We start from the raw sequence: 18,027 nt of genomic DNA, 5'->3' as shown, positions 1-18,027 counted from the left end.
GAAAATTTTGCTGTGGTATAGCAGATAGAGGAAAAATAAGACAGGAAAAAGACTACTTAAATAGGAAAACTCTCTCCAATTTATGACCAATGGAAAAAAAAAAAAAGCAAAAAGTTTTGTTGGATACTACTTTGCTTCAAAACAAATACAGTATCTTAAAAAACATGTTAATGAAAATAAATTTGAATAGATACAAGTTTACAGACTTGTGGTACTTACTATTGGTATCACAAAGAAGGTGGAGAACAATGAAGTCAGGCCTCCAGAAAAAGATGGTTCATTTGAAGTTTAAATTATGGAAATACATACATACAAAGAGAAATGCTCAGATTTGATCAACAGTCAAAGATTCAGTCAACATGGAAAACTTACACTTATCTTACTAGTGTGTTGTGCTGCTCCCCAACCCTTCCTCCTCCTCCAAATCCCTTAAACTACAGCACGCTTAAGAGTACTCACTTCTCCTTGGTCAGGATCATAGAATCTTTGCAGCAGCTGAACAGTGGTGCTTTTCCCACAGCCACTAGCACCAACTAAAGCAATGGTCTTCCCAGTTTGAACTTTCAAGTTTAGACCTTTGAGGATCTAGAAAACAAACAAACAAAACAAACATATATATCTCAATTTGACAAATTTGATTAGAAAACAGCCTATCAAGTTAATTGTAGCAATAATCAAGGCAGTGGTAAAGGGGCATAGTTTAAGTGCTGTGCATTATCAGTAAATTAAGCATATCTGGGAATATTCTGGGGGCACTGATAGAAAAAGAGTTTGCATTTGTGCTTGTGTAGTGTTTTAGTTTTTGAAATAGGATGGCTACACACAACCTGTCTTTTGGGAATGATTTCTGGTCTCTTTTAGCTACCAAACCAAGCCTGGGAGTTATTTGAGAAGATTGATAACTGGAACAGACCAAGTTCATGCCAAGAAGCATTTTAAGAGTTCCCTCCAGCACTGACAATTGCATTTCAGTGCCTGGGGAAATTCCTGAGAAAACACATACCAACTAATAGAGAAGTAGCCCTGGTATTTTAAACCTGATTGCTCTGTTTCTGTGATTGGTGAGATTTGGCAGCAGATTCGGGGACTTATGCTCTCCTGATTCTCCATTTTCCAGTGTTTAGTTATGAATCTTGAAATAAAATATTTAGCACCTTTGAAATACTATTGCTGAGAAACAAGTTTGCTTTCCTCTATTTTTTGAATGTAAAAGGTTGTTTTGACAAGGTAATAGTTGGAAAGTCCTTAATAAACCTCCAACCTTATTGCTAATAGCCTCAGAAAACTAGGGACAAAATACAAATGAATGGTACCTTTGTTGCCATTTTCACATTTGGGAATATTTTACCTCAAAATATGTCAATTTTATACATGAGTAATGCTGTGTTCTTGCCAAAATATTTGGCTGCCATGGGAACTCTTTGTTTATACCGGGTTGATTTATAATTTTGCCCACACATGTTTTTGTAATGAGAGATCAAAATGATTACGATATTGCTCTCCTTTCCCTGTGTCACAACCAGTGAGGTCTGTGTCTTTCAGAAGCTGACGTCATGATACCTACATTACCAAGCTAGAGCTACATTCTGAATACCAGGTGCAAATAGTTACAGTCACCCAATTGTCTAACTCTCCTATCAGGTAAGATGTTATCAAAATTAACTGGCAATTGCTGGACTCCTTAAAACTCTGATCTAGTTCACTCTACAAAGGGAAGATTACACCATGTTACATCAATTGCCTGGGAGACTAGATAACTTCTAAACATCTTTGCTGTTTCTTTTTTACTCTATTAAATAACTAATGCTATTAGCAGAGAAAGTTGTTGTAGAATTGGAAAGATGACAAAACATTCCTTATTTTCCTCCCTGTTAGTTTGCATGCTCAATACGAGGCTTATTTGCCTGGAGAGTATTTCTAGGAAGAACAATCAATGGTCTGATGAAGGCTGCCCTGTCACCTCTGGTTTCTGAGCCAAGAGTAAAATAAAAAACCTTCAGTTAGGCAGAGAGCCCAAATCTGGTTCCATCCTTTGGTGCTGGGTGATGGGACAGACTCCAGATAACTGAAGTGACACATCCAAAGAGACAGCTATAGTGAAACAAAATTCCCCATCCTCATCTGTCAGTTGGCATATTCAGTCCTCAATTGTTGACACTTGAAATCTTTACTTCTACTGGTTTCTTAATCATCAAAGAACTGTGGCAAATCATTCTTTCATTATTATAAATGTCTTCAAAGGATTACAAACTGTTGGTTTATCTCTACCATACTCAACAATACACAACTGTATCACCACAGGATTAGATCACCATGACAACGAAATAACACTGCACGATACAGTTACTGAGGAAGTTCAGCTGGCAGAGGATATGAACATTTGCTTATTGAAGAGCAATTTTAACACTTGTCCAGAATAGCATTAGATTTGCTAATGTGTGTTTGGAGAGGCAAGACTGGATTCATCTGGAGGCATGCTGTTACAAAGTCTAACTATCTCACAGGTCAATTCCTCATGCAGCAAATCACAGCAATTCAGAACAATCAGGAGACTGCAAAGAGCAACTCCAAGGCTTAACTGTAAGGTGTGGGAGTTTTAGTGACAAGTATTTGGGAAGGGGGGGTTGGGGACAACAACGAAGAAAACCCTTATTTCATTTATCATCAATCTTGTACACAGAAATTCAGAGTAGGAGCAACACAAAACCTTTTCTTAGCTTTGTCCTGCACAGAAGAATAGTGCACAGGTGGTGACAGTGGTAGTAGATAAACAGCTTTATCTTCTGACATTATGTTTGCTTTTTCCCTCCAAAGGTAGGAATGCATTTAGCATACAAGAAAAGCAACAAAAGGATTAGAGAAAAAATCTTGCATGTGGGCTGCAAGATTTAAGTATAGCAGGTACATCTGAAATTTACACTTACTGTAATATCAGGCCTGGACGGGTAACTGAAATGGATGTTTCTGAATTCAATTTCTCCTTTGAGCTTATCTGGTTTGTAGCCTTCCTTAGAACTGCTATCTATAAGCCGTTTCTGGAAAGAAGTTTTGAACATATAGTGCTCATTACTTTGGAATATTTCTGGATACATTGCTCAGTACATAGCTGATGGCTTACACTGCATCACACCATTGCAAAGCAGTTACAGATTATTTGCAGGACACTGAATGCAAGAGAGCAAAGTTTAATTCTACAATTATGGTGCATTTTCAAGTGCAAACGAACAAGAATTGTAACTGAATAACTTATTATCTCGCAGACAAAACACAGTGCTCAGGAGGAGTTTTACACCCATTCAGAGAGGAATGATATAGCTATTTCTGTACAAATTTTGGACTTCTACTTGTTTTAATTATTTCATATACACAGATATCCAATTGCTACACAACAGCAGGACTGAGATTAATATAGCTTCATTAGCAGTATTTAAATTCCAAACAAACCCACAATCAAAGCACCAAAACCACCTCAGCCATAACTGTGCATATATGCATTTAAGAAAATAAAAATGAGCAGGGCCATAATCCTTTCCCAAGGGAGCCATAAAACTAACATTAGAGAAGACTTCACCTATAATGATACACATACCAGATCACCTACCACTCATTGTAACAGATAATGAGGTAGTTTTCTTCATTTGAAAAGCATTATTAATTTAAGTGCTGAGCATCTATAGAGCTCATGATCTGGGTTGTGGGGTGTTTCTTTTGGGGGGGAGTGGGAGTGGGGAAGGTGGCTTGTTTCTCTTTTTTTTTTTTTTTAAGCACAAAGTGAAATATTTAAGTCTGGTTGAAATGCTTTTCTCTTTAGATTCTTACCTTATTGATAATTTGATATACTTCATAGGCAGCCCCACGTGCATTAGCCACACTCTCCAAGTTGGGAGCTGCTTGTCCTAGGGAAAAGGCTCCAATAAGCACAGAGAAGAACACCTGCAAGAGAGAAAAGCCTTGATGTTAATAGTGATTACAGATTCACTTAGCTGTCACATACCCAGAACAGCTCTGTGCACTCTTTCTACAGAAATTAAACGTTCAAGTGAAAGGTATATTTCAGTCACTCTTGCCCACTCTCACTTTTTTCTGCAACGATTGGTAACTTTTTTCACATGTGCTTTTTCTTTTTTTTAATCATCACCTACGAACAGAACTCATCTTTCTCTTTTATTTTTTATTTTTTTTTCCAGATGTCATCAAAATTAAGAGACCCTCAACATTTCAAAATTTAGTCAAGAGTTTCCTACTCGAAGTCTCTAGCTGGTGTTAATTTAATGGACACTTCAGATAAAGAAGGGATCATAAGCACTTCTTACATAACAGAACTTTCTTGATTCTGCAGAATTACTATTTTTTTTTAATGTTGCGCTCACGTACTTACAATTAACACACGACCAATGTCATAATTTTCTTGCTCCTCAGCAGTGAGCTTTGTTCCATACCAAAATGCAAGTGCATAGGATCCAAAAATAAGAAATTGTGAAACACCCAGAGATGTATTGGTAGTAATAGATTTTTTCACTCCAACACGCCTGGCAGCTTCTAGATTAGTATCATATCTGAAATAGATAGGGAAACCATAATTTGACAAGCCATCAGATCAGTGTTTCCTATGCTCTTTTCTGGTTAAGAGGTTTCTCCATCACAAAAGCAATTAGCTTTTTACATAACGTACAGAGTATTTTTGACAAGGAACTAGCAGATATAGAATTCCTTTGAATAATTTTGTTTGGACACATGCTGAGATCATCTAATCTTGTCATTCACATTTTTAGATGACAGCACTACAGAAGGCATACTTTGAAAACATTTAAGTAGCATGACTTCATCATCATGATAAAAACCATCACCAGAGTAATTTGTTTGCGTTAGCCTTAAAGGAGGTCTTGAAAAATGTTTATCAACATTATCTATCAAAGACAAATTCACATTTACAAATAAATAAACATGAACACAAAAATAAATACTATGGATGAAGGCAGTTAAATAGAAGCCAGAGTGATGCCAGAGTAGAAGATGACTGAAAGCTCCTTGCAAATATAAGAGGGTTGCTCCAAAAGCAATGCCTCTTATTTTGTTCTGTTGGCCCAGGACATCAGAGGCAGATTTTGTTGGTACAGCAGCAGAGGCTGAACTTTCCCACCAGTTACATGTTGTTGCTGTACGACAGATGGCAGCAGAGGGACAGTCTGCTAGACTGGTATCTGACATGGAAGTGTGCATGAAGTAAAGTGGTGGAACTGAATCCCTCCATGAAAGAAAAACAGCACCCATTGACATTCGTCAGCTCTTGCTGAACAAATGTCCAACTAGTGGATGTAAGCACAGCGAGGCAGTAGGTGGTATGTTTCAGCAGCGGTAGCTGCAACATGAAAGTCAAGCCATGTTCTGGACAGACATGTATAGCTGTTATACCACCAGATGTAAAGTGTTTTGATCAGCTCATCCAAATGCATCAACTAATGGTGGCTCCTATGCAAAAAAAAAGAGTGTTTTGCAGGTGAGAATTTGCTCTATCAAATAGTGTTATTGTGCACTTTTGTATCTGTTGTGGCTTCCATGGAAATAAATAACAGACTTTACTTTCAGAGCAATCTACGCAGATACTGTGAAAGTACTATGCCTTGAAGGGTCCTAACTCTGAGGTAATCTTGTAAGAGTTATGTAGGAGTCACAATCTGCAGTTTGAAAGTCACTAGGGGAAGACTAGTTAACCCCACAGGAAGACACTAATTTCTAGGAAAGCCACTAATACCAAAGCTCTTGTTCCATTTAATGTGAGCAAGTGTGGAAGGAGAGAAAAGATGCCACCTTAGTGGGGGGAAAAAAAAATAACAACAACAAAAAAAAAACAACCCAGAAAACAATGGAAAAAGGAGAAAATAGTTAAAAAGCAGTTTGAAGTAGTTCTCACCACTGGATTTGGTAAGGACCAAGAAAGTCTAATCTATGTCATTTCTTGTTTTGTTTTGTTTTTTTCCCCTTTACTTTTTATAAAGTAAAGAAGTCACAAATTTTTTGCAAATTCATAGCGAATCCAGTTAAATAGAATATGATATAGAATATCCAGAACTCAGTCCTCAGAAGGAGACATGCAGAAGCAGGCAGCAGGACCATTAGCTAGAACTACCATCTAAGAAAATTTACACAAGAGTGGGACAAATTGCTGTCAAAAACAGAAGAAACATGAGTCATCCAGTCTAGATTTTCTGCTTTGCCTTTTCCAGCAGGATGATACTGGTGACATAACATATCTACATAGTTAATATTATCATTTATTTTGCAGATGTATCTAGTAACAAGTGTTACATTTGTGATTAGCCACATTTGGCTTGTAAAAGGTAAGTTGCTAGATTACGTGACTAGGACCAACGCTGCATTATGCCAACAGATGTTATTTGCAAACCATTACAGCAATAAAAGGCAATGATGCTATTCTATTTAAGACCAGTAACCAGTGAGGCTTAAATGTAAGCCATTAATCAAAGATCAGAACAGTAATGCATGTTCTAAAAAGTCATCTATTAACCATGTGCTTGGCTGTATTTGACTACTAGGTAAAGACAACCTTGCCACTGCTTTCATTTCTAAATTAGACTCCAGATCTCATCCAGAAGAGAAATTTGTGTGTATGCTACAGTGATAACACCAAACAACCTCTACTGACTATGACTAGTTATGTTTACCTTCAGGTGAGCTATACACTTACAGAAGAATAAACGGTCGCCAATGAGAATCTTACTGCCTTGCCTCTCCGAAAACAAACAAAAAAACCTCAACCAAAGTAAAATGAAACCCACAGTCTCACACATATTCTGTATTTTAAATACAAGTATTAGTTCAAAAAGCTTACTTTGCTAATGCCTTCTGCTGTCCATTGAAAGCCACAACAGTCCTGATTGCAGTCAAGACCTCTTCTGCCACAGCTCCTGCTTTGGCATAAGCAGATAGCTCTTTAGCTGTAAGGGATGCCAGAAGCTGGAAGTTGAAAACTGTATGTTACGGCAGCATACTGAAGTGATATGCACACTGTATTGGTGAATAAGAGCAATTAACAATCAAGGGAAAGGACAGAACATTATGAAAACAAGGTCATCTCCTCTGGGCCCTGAATTACTCTCAACTCCAGCTTTTCTCATAGTGTTCCTACTGCAGTTAAAGACAGTATCACATCAGCTGATGACTTAAGATATTCTTTCTGGGCTAAGAACAAGTACAGATTACACTGTTATGTGTATGGGATCAAGGAGGTGAGTTGTAGCTGGTTGGGCTCCCATGAAGAAGTGTGGGAACTCTACTTCATAAGGAAAAATTTAATGGACTGTAGCAATAGCACTGTTCTCTAGATAATGGGAATAAACAGCATTTTTTTCAGAATGGCTCTCAAGAGCATATTAAAAAACAATCACAAACTGAGGTGTTCAGAATCTAAAACAGCAGTAAATATTAAATTATGTATGCTAATCACACTACAGCTCCCAATACTCTTCCTACCTTCTCTGAAATACTTGAATAGGGGTAAAAAAAACCTATGTAAGTGACCACTTGGAAGAGCAAGCAGTACCCATAAATGTGGCTACAGTACATGACAAGGGAAAAACCTTTCCTTGTCTGAAAGGGAAGACTATACGTACTCCATAGATGCAAATCTTAACAGCATGAAGCCTGGTAAATCATCTGCAAGAAATGTGTCTTCAGGCAGTGCTCTGCACAAGAAAAATACTATGCAAGGAAGATGCTGATGCAGATTCTCCTCCTGCCACATGACATGGAGACAGACTAGACAGATGGGAGGAATGGCATGCAAGTAAGTGCTTGGGAACCCACAGAAGCTACAGAAGCAGAAATTATAAAGGAAGTGTGGAACAAATCTCCCAACTTAGAAACAACTCTAGGTTTATCCCATTATGACCCTCCTCTCTGTATATGAAAAGAACTAGCTTTGTTTGTTAATCCCAGAATACTTACAGTTGACCACACTGCAGCTGATGCAGCAAGCAGTGGACTGACTGACAAAATCACCAGTGTTAGTTTCCACCCATGGACAAATCCTATAATAATCCCTGTTACAAATGTGGAAAAAAACTGTACAAATATACAGATCTTATCTCCAATGCCTTCATGGATGGTGTTGATATCACTGCAAATAACAATAGAGAAAAAAAGATAATTGTTAGCTTTCAATAATTCCACCTCTCCCCTATTTCATCCTGCATGGCTATTTCCTAACTGGGATACCAAAACCTCTAACCGCAGCTACTGAGCAGTACCACTAGTCTCTCTGTGGCCAAAGCAAAGCAGGCACCTATTTTTTAGGAGTAGTTTTCTTTACTTTCTACAATTTCCTGCTGTTTCTGTGCCCTGTTACCAGGTCACTTGTGACCTGGTTTCCTTACCCAGAATCCGAATGGAGTAACACAAGTAAGCAGCCAAACTGCTTACTCACCTCCTGTGACCCTCTCCAAACCACTCTTTCCTTTGTGCTCTCCAATACATTTCACACTCCTAATTTAGGTTACAGTCTCAGAGAAAGTGTTATCTCCATTCTATCTGAAAACCATTATTTGGAAGAACCTCTGTTTTTCCTTTCCCATTTTCTCTTCAGTGAGTACAGACACTAGAGCTGAGAGGAATTTCATTTTGGGTTCTCTTCCACTTTTCAGGACATAGCTCTGACCAAAGCTGTCTTAAGACCCAGAAAAGTCTGAACTTGTACATACAGTCCTACTGCATCTTCAATCATAGTCCTAAAATCTAAATCCACTGAGGAATATGGAAAAGTACCAAGGACTAAGAGACATTGGACTGAGTCCAGCCTGAGGTCTGACTTGATAAAAGCATGAGTTCGCTTCCATTCAATAAAGTGTCAGAGCTTTTCAGTATTTGTAAATAGTTGGAAACAGCAGATTTTTTTGTTTAGCACTGTCTGCCACATACTTCATAAATGCTAGAAAGCCCACATCAGACAAGTAGAATACTTCATTTCACATCATAACCCTTTCAAATGCTGATATCACAGAAATGAAACAAATGAAGTGGACAAATAATAATGAATTTCTCCCTCACAAATGTCTTAATTTCACTGAGATGGAAAAGGCTTCAGTAGTTTTGTTCATTTATTCTTTTAAAATAAAATCTCTGTAGACTATCTTGTAAACGTTTAAACAAAAACTGCCATTTATCTTCCCGCTCAGGAGGTCAAAAGCAAACAAAAACACAACAACAACAAAAAAATACAGAGTCCTCACTCTGTAAGTCTAGTGTTCAGTGTTCCTATCTGGGTACTATCAAACCAAGCCATCTCCTGATGGAGCACTGCAAAAAAGAACTTCCGCCGAATCCTTGATGTTTGCCTTGTAGCAGCGATCAAAAATGTCCATACTTGGACGGTGCTCAGGATCAACACAGCAAAGCCAATTCCCACATAGTAGTAAGCAAACCTGTGATAAGGGAACAAAAGACCACATAACCTCACTGCTTCTTGTGGGAGAGGTTACACAAAAAGCAACAATAATTATGTACCCCACCAAAGTAAATACGGAAATCTGCAGCACATTACAGCGAAGCCCTTCTGAGCAGGTAAAAATTTGGATTCCACTCAAAGGGATCACACGCATACAAATTCCCCAAATATTCTGTTAATGGAATGACTATGACAACTCTTACTTTGTCATTTCAGCTTCTATATCTACACCTGTAGTTGGTTGACAACTGGAATTATTTACTGAAGAACCTGTGGGGAAAAAAGCACTTATGAATGTACCATACATAAAAGATAAATTATGACAATATAGGGTTACCACTTTCAAAGTGTTTTGTATTTTCCAATTAGGGCAAGACATGTGGCAGACACACATTTATTTTTCCCTGAACTTCTAATAGCAACTAGCTGATAAATGATGATACAGAAGTTATTCATTCTCTTCACCATCCTACACGAGATGAAACTGATTCATAAGGCACATACTTTTTATTTGGTTCAAGCCATGACAATTTAACATGATCGAGTAATTTGCAAAAAGTTGAATTTTGTTAATCATGCATTCATTCTGTCATGTACCAGCCTTAGCTCCAGTAGCAAAACATAATGGTATGTGGGGAAGTCTAATTCTAAATTTACCTTCTGACATACTTGAATTCACACCGCTTAGAACAAAGGCATTTGTCATATCTCCAAAGATAATGATCATGAGTGGTAATCCAGTGCCATTAGCAGCAGCTGCGATCAAACCAACCACCATCAAAAGTATATCCACCCAATCAGCATAGCGGAACTACGTGAGCATTAAAGAAAAAGAGTAAAGTTATGCCTGGCAGTTCACATACTAAATACAGTAAAGCAGACATACTGAACACATTTGCATCTATGTATTCTAAAAAGCAGCAAGACTACAACTAAAAGAAAAATCAGAACACAAGAAGAATTTTGTAGTAGGTCCCACATATATACAGTTTATTGAAATTTAAACAAGGATGATTTATTGATCAGCACCTTGCTTCGATCTACCAGAAGACAAGGTCTCTAACTGCAATTGCACCTTAAGGCTTACTTATCCTTAAATGTTTCCTCACTTTGGAAATAGTAAAAAACAAAAATAAAAGAAAAAAAAAAAATCAACAACAAAAGTGAATATGAACTTCAATAGCTGCTCCTGGATGTGATTCATCTGAAATGAGAACATTTTATTCTCGACTGTGCTAAACACACTTCCAAAGTGTAAACAGACATGCAATAAACCACAGAACAATAGGAGTTCTCTTATTTTAGAAAAAGCAAGTCTGTGTGTAGAGTTACTTAGGAATAGCTGTTAGGTAGAAAAAATGGGCACAAAAACATAACCCCAGCCCTCTCAAACAGCAGGTCCTTCAGATATCAAGCACAGGACAAACCCTTTTTAAACAGAGCCCAAGCAAGGGTGTGCACAGTACATATAGCCTAGATCAGCCTCAGCACAGGTAAGCCTCATTCTCCAAAACCAATTCCTTTTTAGTGCTCTAAGTGCTACCAATACACTAAGGCGAGGACTTTATGTAACAGCACCAAAGGTCTTCATAGGTCTCTGGGTTTTGGGGTGTTTTTCTTTTTTTCAATTTCTGAATCACAATTAATAGGCAAACAATTGACAATGACAAAAGAAGTAAGTCACCAATCCAGGCACTGACCAGTTCAAAGATGCCAACCACCTTTTTCTCTGTCTTATCTCTTTTCCTAGAAGACACAGAATACAATTAACATAAGCATTTTTTAGCAAAATCATATTAAAAATATAGCCCCGCACCCAATATACCCATGGCCAATCTGCTGAGTTCAGGAAGTCCTACCTTTTTTTCTTGGCCTTCAACTGGTCACTTTCTTCAAGATTTTCCTCATGTTGGAAAGAAGGGTTATCATATTCCATGCTTGCAAATTCTGCAGAATAAAAAGCAGATTTTCTTAACATAACATTCCACTTTTTTTTCTAGTAGTCTGTTACAGCTTTTCCTGATAATTCTTTCGCTTTCAAAAGAAGAAAAATTTCAATTTCAAGCTTAAAGACTAATATTTTCTTCTATTCTTGGACAAACCAGTCTCTTCTTTTTGAAGCTTCCTTTCTCTTCAGTTTACCTGCTCCTCTCCTGAAAAAGCTTCCAGCTAGATTTCTGAGATGAAAACAGTTAAGAATATATTAACACAGACAAGCTATCAAAGACTAACTGAGCAATGATTCAACACTTACAGAAGTGGCTGCAAAAACGTAAGTCCTAAAGAAATAAGCAGAATTGCTTATAGTGAAAGTTATAATTGGTGTAGGTAACATTGAATACAGGTGAGTTCACTCAGGAATCATGCATTTGCCTGTAATAATCATCACTATTAGTTGCACTGCAGTAGTTGTCACACACTCACCTCCTTTGTGCTAAGGACAATCTACATAAGAGGACTCCTATCCTAGAAAGCTTAAAACTGTAAAAGCATAGGATGGGATATAATAAATGGATAAAGAAATGGTTGGGAAAAGGGCTCAATGCACCAACAATTTCCCATCCAAACTATCCTTGACTGCTGAGTGAGTAGAATTTTCTGTATACTCTTTTTCATATTCTCTCATCAGTCAGTTCAAAAAAACACTTACATAAAAGACTTGAAATAACCTTAACAAGCCTGTCTAAAGAGCATTTTCTAGCCCAGACTAGGACACACCTAAATACAAATTTTACACAGGTAAATGAATTCTGTTGAAGTCGGTGGAATGACTCATGCATTAATGTCTTCTAGGTGGTGGCTTTAAGTTACTGAATTCTCAACAGAAACCAAGTGGGCTGAAATGATTAAGGAGAAAAATCAGGTATGTCCAGTAAATTGCCAGCAAGTGTACAGACTTAGATACTGCACATATGCTGTCTCTGTGGTGGTGAGGAAAGATTTATGATGCACTTTCAGATACAGAGTTATGGAATATACTCTGTAAATGCACATGCTGTTTTTGTGCCTGCTACTTACCAGTTTCAGAGATGTCGTTTTCTGTGAAACTTACACTTTGATTCACTGTCATTCTTTCTTGTATGATTCTGAGATAAAGACAAAGGTTACGTTAAACAAAACATATGCAGAAAAAAGAGGAAAAAAATGAAATTCTCCCCCTCCCCCAAAAAAAGAAAGAAAAACAAACAAACAAAAACCCAAGTAACTCCCCTATCCCATACCCCACAAAGCCAAACATCAAAAGTTCCATATCAAAACATTTGGAAAGAGTAGATATTTAGAATGTTCACATTACATCTGCATTTCTTCACGTGTCACTTTATTTAAGTAGCACAATTATCTGACTGAAATGTAATGATAAAGAAACATGTAATAGAGTGATTAAAGACTGCCTTTGAGGAAATCTTACTAACAGTGCAAATTAGAGCAACAGGTTCTATCTCAGCAGCCTGTTTTTAATAGTCTCTAGATGATTCACATTTGGATTAGTGCGGATGATTCAGTACAGGATGGAAGGTTTCCATCGTTAGCTTGAACTAAACTTACTGGATGTAATACAATCATGATTATCATGCTAAGGACCAAAGATGTGCTCATGTATTTTGCCACGCACCTGCTAAGAAAACTTTAGAGGTAGTAAGCAACGGAGGTGCCAGCTGTGCCCAGGCTTTACTTGATGCAGCTTAACACATACAAGCAGAAACACACGTGAATTTGATGTAGGCTAAAAGGATAACAGAACATATAATCAACCTGACATTAAAAATACATATCTAGCTTAAGCATCCTCAATTAAGGCTCCTGGCTGTGCCTTTCTTCGTATTATTTCATCTTACCTTTACACCTCATGCTGTGCCCTTTCTTTTTGGTGACCCGGAGGACCAGCCCCATAGAACCTTTACCAGCCGCTGCCCGAACCCCACTCTACTCTACTACCGAACCGGCCGTGCCCTGCAGCGGCCTCCTGGGCGGGACCGCCCGCACCCCGCCACGGGCAGGACCGCCCTTCTGCCTGCCTGTCGCTCGGCTGGCAGGTGGAGGTGGAATTGCAGCCTGGAGGGAGAGTTCGGGCAGGGGTTTGGGCTGGCAGCAGGCACCCACAGCGAGCTGCTTAGCACGGCTGCCCAAACAGCGCTTTCTGACTTGGTTCTCACTGTTACTAACGCTGAAAGAATTTTAGTTTGGAAAAGTTATCGAAGGGACCACTTCTTTAGAGGAGTTCCCTAATCCCCTATTTTCAGGCACGTGGAGGTAGGTATTTTAGGTATTGAAGAAAAGTCACTTGCCCAGGGGAAAAAAAAAGTAAAATTAGGCTTGTGAGAGCACATTGGATTTGGGGAATTGCTTCACTGTATTCAGTGAATTTCAACTAGGAATAAAGATACTGATGACCTTTAACTAGACCACTGAAAGCGTTTTCACTTCCCACTTCTAAGCAACATCAAGATCAAAGCTAGCTAAATTTGTTGCTGTTTTCAGAGGAACTAATACACAAAAGCATTGTGTTTTGCTCATGTAATTCTCTTCCGAGAATTTGTGCTGCGTTTCATTCTAGCAAAACTAAAACTGTTCTTTGCTTTGGGTTAACTCAGTGGGATTTGTATTTTTTTTCCTCTCTTAGAAGAAAACAGGTACACAAAACAGATTTTCGGTGCAGTCCTAAAATAGGGATTCTTCCACTCCCTTCCCCATCTATACCAAAGTCTGCATCATTTACTGACAGTAATGACTTTAATGTTTAAGAAAAATAAACTCTGCTTGCTTCCCTGTCCACTCAAATACCACTGTCCCAAAGCTGAGTCTCAATTAAGCTAGTCAGTTAACTTCAGAGATTACTGAAGTAGTTCTTGAATCATGTTTCTGGGGCTAAACCTAACTTAGCTGCCCTCTTTAGCCTTCCCCATGGAATTCAGATTACATTTTATGTAACATAACATTGGTTATGCCGCCCTGAAAGAACTACAGAAGCAAAGACATTTTTAATCTTCATTGGTTCCCACCCACTGGGACCCTCTGTATTTGCTTGGGTTTCAAATTTCTGTGTGTCAGGCTTGTTACTTTTTAGTACTTTCTTATTTCATCAGCATTACCTAGGGCTTATGTCGCAGACTCAAAGTTAAGCCAGGGTAACACACATCAGCAGCTGCTTATGAAAAGCTTCTGAAGCCATGAAGAATTTGCATTTACAGAATTCAACTGAAGGGAAAGAGTGGTAAACTGAAATGTTGTGCTGCCCCAGCCCCAAAGTTCCCAGCTACATGCATTTTTTTCTTCAAAGGAAACAGGTTTGTTTCCTTGTTTGCCTGGGAGGGAGCAAGAACAACTTACCATATCCGGGCTTTTGTTAAAATAGGTGATTAGCTGTTATTTTAAGTTTGGTAGTAGGTCACTTCTGAAACTAACTGATCAATTTTAGCAACATCCCAGATAGAAAGCAAATGCCTGATGTGGATTTTATGATAGGCGTGGGGCTGGCAGAGCACATAGCATAAAAAAAGTAGAAACTCTCTTGGCCCAGTTTTCAGAGCTGCTGCACAACTTACTTAAAAGAAGTGGCAGCTGGTGAAGGTTTGGTGCCTTTGAAACACAAGCACTTTCATGGAAGTGTAGAATATCCAGAGTTATAAAGGATCCATAAGGGTCACCAAGTCCAACTCTTGGCTCCACACATGACCACTCAAAATTGAAACCATATTTCTGAAAGTATTGTCCAAATGCTTCTTCATCTGTGGCTTGATGCCACGACCACTGCCCTGGGCAGCCTGTTCCATTCCCACTGCCCTCTGGTGAACAACCTTTTCTGAGCACCCCACCTGCCACCCCCCTGGCACAACTCCATGCCATTCTCTTGGGTCATGTTGCTGTCAGACAGCAGAGCTCAGCGCTGCCCTCCACTCCTTTTGAAAGCTGAAGCTGCCATGAGGCCTCCCCTCAACTCCTCTACTGTGGGCTGAACAAACCAAGGCATCTCAGCCACTCTTCATACATCTTACTATCCAGACCCTTTGCCATTTTCATGGCCCTCTTTTGGACACTCTGTCATAGTTTTATGTCCTTCTTATACTGCAGTGCCCCAAACTGCACACAATCCTTCATGAGATCAAAAGCCTTACCAATGCAGAGGGTTCACTTTTCAAAACCTAATCAGCAGTCATTAATACACATAGCAGCACCAGAGTGACAGTTGCCATTCACATCCACTCCTCTGTGCACTGCACACAAGGTAAGAGAAAGCCTAAGACCTGCCCAGCTTAGAAAATTGAGTCCAAAAAAGACATAATGTGAACTCCCTCCTTAAATAAGTGGTTGATGCCGTATCCCTGGAGACTTTCCAGATAAAGCTGGATAAGGTCCTGGGCAGCCTAATGTCCCTGTTCAATGCAGGGGAGTTGGTCTAGATGGCCTTCAGAGATTCCTTCCAACTCTAAGGATTCTATGATTCTAAGTGTAACTACAATTAACTGCTCCATATTTCAGTGAAAAATAAGACAACATAATCTGATTTCTGTGTTTTTGCAGACACAAAAGTTCTGGACTAAAGGAGAAGAAGGAGAAGAGACTGCCATCCACAGAGAAAGGAACAGAAGTAACACAAGTAGTGAATAAATTGTAGATAGAAATAATGCCTTGGTAATGCCTGGGGTCCAGTATAATAAAATATGATTTGGAAGGTAAATGTTATTTTGTGTTTTATCCAAAATGTTTTTTAACTTTAGAAAATACTGCATCTGAAAACACTTATAATCTTGTACCCCTGTAATCAAAGCGATTCCATGCATTTTTTTTTTATTTGTCCAGAAGCAATTAGCAATAGGAAAGAAGCAATTAAATCCAATCATGTAATATTAATTAACACCACCCATAACTGACTGAACTAAAAGAGATAACTACTCTGAAGAACAGTTATTCATAACACAGCACAATTAAAAACTAACAAACAATCACCAGAAAGTCCTCAAAAGCATTAAAAAAAATCTAGAAATAAGAACTCATTTCTCTAGTAAAGCAGTAGAATTCAGAGAACATAATGCATCATATGTTAAAGTAGTAGACATCTGACTTTAGTGGAATACCTCATCAAAATGGTAATCAAATGCAAAGAGGGAGTTTTATATCATACAAGCGTTGTTGCTACTTACTGATATGCAGAAGAACCAGCACTTCTGTTTGTGGTTTACTGATCTTGAAGAAAATACATGGAAGTGAGTAAATATTTGTCAATTTAATAGAAGGGTACTAATATTACTGGAGCTGGCTGGCCAGTAGAGTGTTCATACTAACCCTTAGTGCCATGTCATATATATAACAGGAGACAATAAAACATTGCGTGCCAAAATGAACAAGGTCATTCAAATAAACCAAAGATATTTTTTACAGCTTCATAGTAATTTTTCATAAACATGCTTCTTTTGGGTACGTGCAGAAGTTCAGACTGAGGCACTCTGTTTTTGTTCCTAAGTTACACAAGCCCTTTCCCAAGTGCTAGATCAAGCCGTTATCTGTATTTTTCCACACAATCCACCCTTTATGGATTGAACTGAAACATAACTTTTTGAAGATAGCTGATGTGCATTACATCCAAATTCCACATAAACAATAGACTGTGCAGCAACTAATAAGGCAAGTAAGACAATCCAATAATACTGTACAACCATTCCTCCTCCATGAATGAAAGGAGGCTCACCAGGTAGAGACGGGATCATTTTTCAGTTGTTCTGTTTGTTTGGATCTTCTTCTGTGACATTATGTGAGTTACACTTTTGAGTACATCAGGAATACATACACTACAATCAGTGTTAATAACTGTACAGGTACCCCTTTGAACAGCAGTTCAGTAGGTCTAACCTGATTCTCTAGTACAATTTTTTGCGTTCTAATTCTTGATTGATCAGTCCAATAGCTTGTTGGGTTACATTTAGTGGTGCTGCAGTATGATTAGCTAATGCAGGTACTTGCCATTCAGTAGAGATAACTTCAGTTTGTGGTGAGAAGATGGCCATAGCATAGAAAACTAAGCAGTCCGTTTATACTGATGTCAGGTGAGAAAGGTTGGGTAATTAGTTTGTGTTTGTGGTTACTTGGAATGTATTGCACTGGGTACATAAAGCCAACCCCAAGTACCTCATCCAGTCTAGTTAAATAAGTGTGGCCAGTCATATTGACCACAAAGAACCTCATAGTAACATATGCTTAAAAGACTTATGAGAACTCTTATTCAGCGGTTTAGGTAAGGTAATATTCTTACACCAGCACTGAGTAAAGCCCCCAGCCACACATCAGTTCAATTAGAAGAGTTTCATTCAACACAGCAAAGCATCTGGAGTCATACCCTCAGCATTAAAGATGAGAGCTGGCCTACATCATCCTGTACACTGTGGTGATCTATAGGGTGATGAGGTTGCGTGTGATTCTGCATTCAGCCTTCATCCATTACTTTGGAAACTGTTTCACTCAAGGACATTCATCCATTCTGCTTACAGTTCTATTCTACTGAAGAGCTTGGTGTGTCATTCAGGCTAATGTACCAAGATAACCCTTATCTCGCATCTGTGGGTAAAATGGTATAG

General features: G+C 38.5%; 1 protein-coding gene across 4 annotated transcripts in view; it reads right to left on the bottom strand.

Moving 5' to 3' along the window:
* The window catches only part of ABCB5 (ATP binding cassette subfamily B member 5), a 38,243-nt gene extending 21,504 nt beyond the window's left edge, over positions 1 to 16,739 (bottom strand). The window contains exons 1-14 of one of the 4 annotated variants that reach the window (XM_052694398.1): positions 16,600 to 16,734; positions 13,074 to 13,184; positions 12,479 to 12,546; positions 11,320 to 11,407; positions 11,161 to 11,206; positions 10,118 to 10,271; positions 9,664 to 9,730; positions 9,246 to 9,437; positions 7,966 to 8,137; positions 6,851 to 6,975; positions 4,379 to 4,556; positions 3,820 to 3,933; positions 2,925 to 3,035; positions 460 to 585 (exon numbers count right to left, since the gene is read on the bottom strand). In XM_052694398.1, coding sequence (XP_052550358.1) covers positions 460 to 585; positions 2,925 to 3,035; positions 3,820 to 3,933; positions 4,379 to 4,556; positions 6,851 to 6,975; positions 7,966 to 8,137; positions 9,246 to 9,437; positions 9,664 to 9,730; positions 10,118 to 10,271; positions 11,161 to 11,206; positions 11,320 to 11,407; positions 12,479 to 12,530 — 1,425 coding nt within the window. In that variant the 5' untranslated portion in view covers positions 12,531 to 12,546; positions 13,074 to 13,184; positions 16,600 to 16,734. Of the gene's footprint in view, positions 1 to 459; positions 586 to 2,924; positions 3,036 to 3,819; positions 3,934 to 4,378; positions 4,557 to 6,850; positions 6,976 to 7,965; positions 8,138 to 9,245; positions 9,438 to 9,663; positions 9,731 to 10,117; positions 10,272 to 11,160; positions 11,207 to 11,319; positions 11,408 to 12,478; positions 12,547 to 13,073; positions 13,185 to 13,296; positions 13,558 to 16,599 lie in introns of those variants that run through there. The other 3 variants (XM_052694397.1, XM_052694399.1, XM_052694396.1) reach the window with 3 other exon arrangements.
* Between the last annotated feature and the right edge of the window lie 1,288 nt (positions 16,740 to 18,027).

This window comes from Tympanuchus pallidicinctus, unplaced genomic scaffold (assembly GCF_026119805.1).
Source record: "Tympanuchus pallidicinctus isolate F22 unplaced genomic scaffold, pur_lepc_1.0 scaffold3, whole genome shotgun sequence".
Lineage (NCBI taxonomy): Eukaryota > Metazoa > Chordata > Aves > Galliformes > Phasianidae > Tympanuchus > Tympanuchus pallidicinctus.
This window is presented reverse-complemented; position numbering and strand designations above follow the sequence as displayed.